Source organism: Babylonia areolata, chromosome 4 (assembly GCF_041734735.1).
Source record: "Babylonia areolata isolate BAREFJ2019XMU chromosome 4, ASM4173473v1, whole genome shotgun sequence".
Lineage (NCBI taxonomy): Eukaryota > Metazoa > Mollusca > Gastropoda > Neogastropoda > Buccinidae > Babylonia > Babylonia areolata.
In genome coordinates this window covers 47,370,902-47,378,657 of record NC_134879.1, presented here as the reverse complement: position 1 = coordinate 47,378,657, position 7,756 = coordinate 47,370,902, and the positions used below count along the sequence as shown (strand labels likewise).

Here is a 7,756-nt window from a genome sequence, read left to right as displayed (position 1 = left end):
CTACTGAAGGAAATCGGTGTTTTAACTTGATTGAAATTTTATTTTGACTGAAACATGTGTGGGTGAAACAGTCTTTTTACAATATTTTCAATTTTTTTTTTTTAGCTTGATTAGAATTTTTCATGAACTTAGCGAGACATAGCTTAATTGGTGTTTTAATTATTGTTTTAATTGACCCTCGAATGATCTCTTTGCGGTCAGCTGTGTTTTCAGCAACATTATTTGATTTGATTCAAAGTTTCTTTCTTTTCTTTTTTTTTTTTATATATTTTACTTCACAGAGTGGAAGGCTATGGTATGAATAAATGTCCCTCTGCATGATGAATATAGTTACAGAGCATGCATGTGAACACGCATGAGTTCAGGACGCATGTAAAATTGGAACTGCAGATGCAGACATTTGTCTGTGTTTTTGTGTGCCTGTGCATGCATAACAACACAAAAAACATGATCTGTCTTTGAAATATCTTTCTTTTTTTTTTTTTCTTTTTTTCACCTTTTGTTTGCATGTGCACACTATGTCTTCTTCTTCTTCTTCTGCGTTCGTGGGCTGCAACTCCCACATTAACTCGTATGTATATGAGTGGGCTTTTACGTGTATGACCGTTTTTACCCCGCCATGTAGGCAGCCATACTCCGCTTTCGGGGGTGTGCATGCTGGGTATCTTCTTGTTTCCATAACCCACCGAATGCTGACATGGATTACAGGATCTTTAACGTGCGTATTTGATCTTCTGCTTGCGTATACACACGAAGGGGGTTCAGGCACTAGCAGGTCTGCAAATACGTTGACTTGGGAGATAAAAAACATCTCCACCCTTCACCCACCAGGCGCCATCACCGAGATTCGAACCCGGGACCCTCAGACTGAAAGTCCAACGCTTTAGCCGCTCGGCTATTGCGCCCGTCGCACACCATGTCAAAATGTCTTGTGAGGTAATCAGCATATTTTTACATCTCTAAATATATTGATTTATATTAGTGGTCAAGTCTCATGAATTGAGATGGATGGAGTTGCATGCGCTAGTGATGGGAACCAAATGAATTTGTAAAGAAACAGCAAAAGACGAAGTTTCTTGGTAAGAACTTTTCTTCATGAGAGATTTTGTATATTTTATCTCGTGGTCATGTTTATTGACTGTCTCTTTCTTTATTCATTTTTTTGTGTGTGTGTTTTTTTTGTGTGTGTTTTTTTTCTTTCCAATTTTGTGCTTCTATCATGTCTTTCTTGTCCTTTTCTTTTTATAAAGAAAACAACAACAACAGTTTCCTGTGTGTTGTCTTCTGTATATAGAATCTGCATTGTAATCATACTAAAGAGTTAAGTTCTTCTACTGATCTGTTTTGTTCTATTCTGCAGTGTTCTGCCTTGCTGTTTTGTCTTTCTGGTTTGGTTTTTTGTTTGTTTGTTTTTTTCATTTGTATTGACATTATTGTTCACGTTTTCGTTTTGATCTTGTATTCTACTCTGTTGTTCTCATGTGTGTGAATGAAGATGATGGCGATTATACTGATGAACTGAACTTAACCTGTAATGTTTCGTATGGATTGAGATAAACAGTCTTTCTGGTACTGATGTAACAGTCCAGTTTCAGTGTGTAATGTTGATAATGACTATTAGTGAGTGAGTGAGTTTTGATAGTTTCAGAAATTGTCAGTTGTATTTTTGATTGTGTACTGTTTACAGTTGTGTGCTATGACTTGTGTGTGTGCGTGTGCGTGTGCTTGTGTGTATTGTGTATGTGTGTGTGATGGGAGGAGGGGGGAGGTTGAATAATTTTTGATAATGTTTGGTATCTTGTGGTCATTTTCTTCCTTTTTGATATATTACATATATGTTCTATTTGTAAACGCTGGGGCTTATTTTCAAGATTAAGCGTAAATGCTCATAATAATAATGATGATAATAATAAGTCATATTAACCATACACTCAGGCATGAATACACATGTTCACCCACCCACCCCCGCACCCCCACCCAAGAGAAATTGGCATGAGGTGGTGTTGCTCATTCTCACAGTACAGACATAAGACGTTCACTTAGAGAGACGTGTACATGTGTAAGTATTCAAAGGGATCATATGAAATTACATTCACACATCTAGGAACATATTTCGGAGTAATTATGGTAGCAGTATTGAGTGTGCACATCCTCACGAGATAGAGAGAGAGAGGGAGAGAGAGAGAGAGAGATGAAATGAAAGGAAACTTCTTTATTGGTAATAGCCTATTTGGTTTTTATGCCAGTGGGGATTAACAATCAAACAACAAATGATGTATAAAACTCAAGAATAGCTTCTTCTTCTTCTTCTCCGTTTTTACCCTGCCATGTAGGCAGCCATACTCCACTTTCGGGGGTGTGCATGCTGGGTATGTTCTTGTTTCCATAACCCACCGAACGCTGACATGGATTACAGGATCTTTAACGTGCATATTTGATCTTCTGCTTGCGTATACACACGAAGGGGGTTCAGGCACTGGCAGGTCTGCACATATGTTGACCTGGGAGATCGTAAAAATCTCCACCCTTTACCCACCAGGCGCCGTCACCGTGATTTGAACCCGGGACCCTCAGATCGAAAGTCCAACGCTTTAACCATTCGGCTATGGCGCCCGTCACTCAGGAATAGCAAAACAGGTAATTCAAGAAAGGTTAATGCCGGATCTTTTTTCTATCTGCTATGTAAGCAACTTTGATGGCAGTCACTTTCAGTGGATCAACGTTGTTTCAAAAATAAGATGATAAGTGAAATAAGAAGAGAGAGAGACATGTGCATGTTTAAGTATTGAAATGAAATTACACTGACACATAATTATGGTTCCTTTCTGAATTCTTGGTACATGGTTGAAATGTGGAAGTCTTTAGAATTGGGTGCCAGAGCGACGGGCGCAATAGCCGAGTGGTTAAAGCGTTGGACTGTCAATCTGAGGGTCCCGGGTTCGAATCACGGTGACGGCGCCAGGTGGGTAAAGGGTGGAGATTTTTACGATCTCCCAGGTCAACATATGTGCAGACCTGCTAGTGCCTGAATGCCCCTTCGTGTGTATACGCAAGCAGAAGATCAAATACGCACGTTAAAGATCCTGTAACCCATGTCAGCGTTTGGTGGGTTATGGAAGCAAGAACATACCCAGCATGCACACCCCCCAAAACGGAGTATGGCTGCCTACATGGCGGGGTAAAAACGGTCATACACGTAAAAGCCCACTCGTGTGCTTACGAGTGAACGCAGAAGAAGAAGAAGAAGGGTGCCAGAGCAGGGACAGGAAAACACAAGCATGCAGTGGTACCGGAATGAATGGAAGGGGTCCTTTTTTCAGTATCTTTCTTCTGTCTGTATGTGTGGCCACTTTTGTGCAAGATCTGCATGTTAAAAAGAAGCATGATGATATAGTTGCTTATATATTTATTATCCCCATTAATAAGCAGTCGTGTCTGTCATGCATGTTGTCTTTGTCCCACCTTCTCTTTCTCTTTCTTTCTCTGTCTCTGTCTCTGCCTCTGTCTCTCTCTCTCTCTCTGTCTATCCATCTATCTATCTATCTCTGTCTCTCTCACTCTCCCTTTCGATGTCTGCCTGTCTCTGTCTCTATCTGTCTCTGTCTGTCTGTCTTTCTGTCTCTCTCTCATCATCTCTCTCTCATGTACACATGCCCCCACAAACATACAACACACACATCTACACACACACACACACACACACACACACACACACACACACAACACACACACACAGCCCATAAATACCGGTGACACATAAATCTTGTTTTTTCTATTTTCACTGTACTGTCTGGCAGGTAAACCGGTGCAGTACGAAGTGATAGTGAAGACAGGAGACATGCACAGAGCAGGCACCACTGCCAACGTGTACATTGCCCTCAGTGGAACGGCCGGCAAGACTGGCAAAATGTTCCTCAGTGACTCCAGCAACAACTTTGAACGCAGCAAGACGGAAAGTTTCAAGGTGTCCCGTGTCATTCTGCATCTGTGTGTGTGTGTGTGTGTGTGTGTGTGTGTGTGGTGTACTTGATGCATGTTTGTTTATGTATGCTTAACTTTGCCTTGTGAATATCACTGGCTTCCGGCCTGTGAAGAGTGAGCATCAGTCTGCATTATTGTTGTTATTATTATTTTAATTATATCATTATTGATGTTAGTAATATATTAATGTTATTAATAGTAGTAGTAGTAGTATCATCCTCCTCCTCCTCATGATTATTATTATTATTATTAATCATAATGATACTACTACTACTAATGATACTCATCAATATTTTCTTCTTCTTCTTCTTAGCAGCATTATCATCATTATCATTATTATTATTATCATCATCATCATCATTATTATTATACATTGTCATTTAGTAAAATAAAACTAATACAAAAAAAGGATACACAGAGGGGGAGAATATGATTTTTTTTTTTTTTAAGTTAACAAAACTTATTACAAAAAGAAAAAAAACACCTTAGAATAAATGACCTACTGGATCATGAAGTAAAAGTTGTGTGCTTATCTATCTGGTTGTGTGTGTCAGTGCGGGGTTTTTTTATGTGTTTCTGAGGGTATGCATGTGTGTGTGTGTGCTTGTATTCACACACACACACACACACACACACACACACACACACACACACACACACACACACACACACACACACACACACACACACACACACACACACACACACACACACACACACACACACACATTTTTGGTTTCTAATATCACTGAAGAGTGGAAGACAAAGAAATAGAAGGCTTCTGTATTCATTTTTTGTTACCTGCACAGCTGAATAGAACAGAACAGAACAGAACAGAATATGTCTTTACTACCTAGTGTACCAGGGTGACATACTGTTTCCATTGTGATGTTTCTTTGCTGCACAGCTGAAGGCGGTGAACGTGGGAAAGCTGAAGACAATCAAGATTGGTCTGGACACCTCTGGGCCCGACTCTGGCTGGTTCTGTGATCATGTGAGTGTTGATAGCGTAGTGCTGCATCAACCAGTGAGTGTGTTGTGTGTGTGTGTTTGTGGAGGGGGGGGGGGTATGGGGGTGTGTGGGTGGGGGGCTGGGGGAGGGGCGTGGGGGGTGAGTGTGTGTGTGTGTGTGTGTAAAAAGTGTTGGTAACATAGTGGTGATGGAGTGTACATGTGTGTGTGTGTGTTTGTAAGCATTGTGGGTGCATCGACCAATGTCTTGAATGAGTAAGTGAATGTATGTGTGTCTTTGTGTGTTAAGTGTTGATCAAACAGTAGTGGCGCATCAGCTATAATGAGCGAGTGAGTCTCTGAGTGTGTGTGTGTGTGTGTGTGTGCGTGTGTGTGTGTTAGTGAAACGTGTAGTGTTTGGTAACATGGCAGTGCATCAACCAGTGTCTCAGTGAGGGGGTGTACATATGTGTGTGTGAGTGTGTGTGGATGTGTGCTTGTCCATTCATGAGTGACTGTTTTCATGCACATATGTACATGTGAACTTATAATCAGGCGTATTTACATTAATGTCTGCATGCACAGTGTGCACATGCACCCCCCACACACGTTAACACATACATAGACATATGAACATACTTGAGCAGATGAATTTGTTCATAAATGAGTACTGTGGCATACACAAATACAGTTAATTGAAAAGTGACAGCAAAAACATTACTCAGAAGATAAAAAAAACAACTAGATATTTAAACAGACAGAACAGCACACACCGCGGACACAAACGGCACTCATTTTACCTTAGACAAACTCTCGGCTTCTTCATCTTCTCTGATTCAGATTTTAGTCTCATAAGTTGCACGACGGGCACTGTCTTTACAGGTCAAAGTACGCAAGACTCTGTCTCGCCAAGAAATCTCTGACAGCCTCACCCAGCTGAAAGAGGCGTGGAAAGAAGCAAAGCGGCAAGCGGCAGTCAGCGCCATGGACCGTGGGAAAGAAAACCTCACTGACAGCACCGCTGAAGAGAAGAGTGAAGAGAGGGTTGAAGGAGAAGAGAATGCTGAGAAGACTGAAGAAGAGAAGAACGACGAGAAGACTGGAGAAGAGAAGAGTGAAGAAAAGACTGAAGGAGAGGAGGCTGAAGGGGAGAAGAATGAAAGGCAGTCTGAAGGAGAGAGGAACGAAGAAGAAGAAGAAGGTGCTGAAACCATGCCGACTGCTTCCAACAGAAACGCCCCAGAGGCTCCGCAGAGGAGCGCAAGGGTGGAGAGAAAAACAGAGCGCTCCAGTGTCTTTGACGAGAAAGGGAGAGTGCTGAGAGTCCCCGTGTGCGAAGAGTACCTGTTCCCTTGCTCCAAATGGTTCGCCGCCTCACAGCAAGATGATGGTCTGTTTGAACGAGAGCTGCACGTGGAGAAAACCAAACTGTGTTACCAAGAGAGATAAGGTACTGCCTTGTTTTTTTGCTGTTGAACATGTCGCCTGTTTATTTCTTATTCCACTGGAAAACTTGAGGTGTTCCATTTTTATGTTAACTAGTGGTGTTGGTGATCATTAATGTTTTCCTGTTTGTTTTTTAATTCTACCTTTTGTTGATCGCAGGATCATCTGTCTTGACAAAGTGCTGCCAACTTAGCTCAGTTGCTGTTATTGGCTGTTATTGACCTGTAGCTGTTGTTGATATATATATATATATATATATATATATATATGTAGCTGCTATTGACATGTAGCTGTTGTTGACATATAGCTGTTGTTGACATGTAGCTGTTGTTGACATGTTGCTGTTGTTGACATATAGCTGTTGTTGACATGTAGCTGTTGTTGACATGTTGCTGTTGTTGACATATAGCTGTTGTTGACATGTTGCTGTTGTTGACATATAGCTGTTGTTGACATGTAGCTGTTGTTGACATGTTGCTGTTATTGACATATAGCTGTTATTGACATTAGCTGTTGTTGACATATAGATGTTGTTGACATGTTGCTGTTGTTGATATATAGCTGTTGTTGACATTTTGCTGTTATGACTTGTAACTGTTGTTGAAATATAGCTGTTATTGACATGTAGCAGTTGCTGATACATAGCTGTTTTTGATCTGTAGCTGTTATTGACATGTAGCTGTTGCTAATACATAGCTGTTATTGATCTGTAGCTGTTGCTGATGTGTAGCTATTATTGACCAGTAGCTGTTATTGACATTGCTGTTGTTGACATGAAATTGTTGTTGACCTGTAGCTGTTACTGACATGTTGCAGTTGCTGATATGTAGCTGTTATTGACATGTAGCTGTTGTTGATATATAGCTGTTATTGACCTGTAACTGTTATTGACATGTAGCTGTTGCTAATACATAGCTGTTATTGATCTGTAGCTGTTGCTGATGTGTAGCTATTATTGACCTGTAGCTGTTATTGACATGTAGCTGTTGTTGACCTGTAGCTGTTATTGACATTGCTGTTGTTGACCTGTAGCTGTTAATGACATGTTGCAGTTGCTGATATGTAGCTGTTATTGACATTAGCTGTTGTTGACATTTTGCTGTTATTGACATATAGTTGTTGCTGATATATAGCTGTTATTGACATGTAACTGTTGTTGAAATATAGCTGTTATTGACCTGTAGCTGTCATTGACATGGACCTGCTATTGACATGTAGCAGTTGCTGATACATAGCTGTTATTGATCTGTAGCTGTTATTGACATGTAGCTGTTGCTGACATGTAGCTGTTATTGACACATAGCAGTTGCTGATACATAGCCGTTATTGACATGTAGCAGTTGCTGATACATAGCCGTTATTGACATGTAGCAGTTGC

The 7,756-nt window shown here is 40.7% G+C and overlaps 1 protein-coding gene across 1 annotated transcript in view; it reads left to right on the top strand.

Moving 5' to 3' along the window:
• Positions 1–6,576, top strand: part of LOC143281715 (uncharacterized) — a 23,247-nt gene extending 16,671 nt beyond the window's left edge. The window contains exons 11-13 of the mRNA XM_076586981.1: positions 3,798–3,964; positions 4,889–4,975; positions 5,815–6,576. Of these exons, the coding sequence (XP_076443096.1) occupies positions 3,798–3,964; positions 4,889–4,975; positions 5,815–6,381 (821 nt within the window). The 3' untranslated portion in view covers positions 6,382–6,576. The remainder of the gene's footprint in view (positions 1–3,797; positions 3,965–4,888; positions 4,976–5,814) is intronic.
• The last annotated feature ends 1,180 nt before the right edge of the window (positions 6,577–7,756 follow it).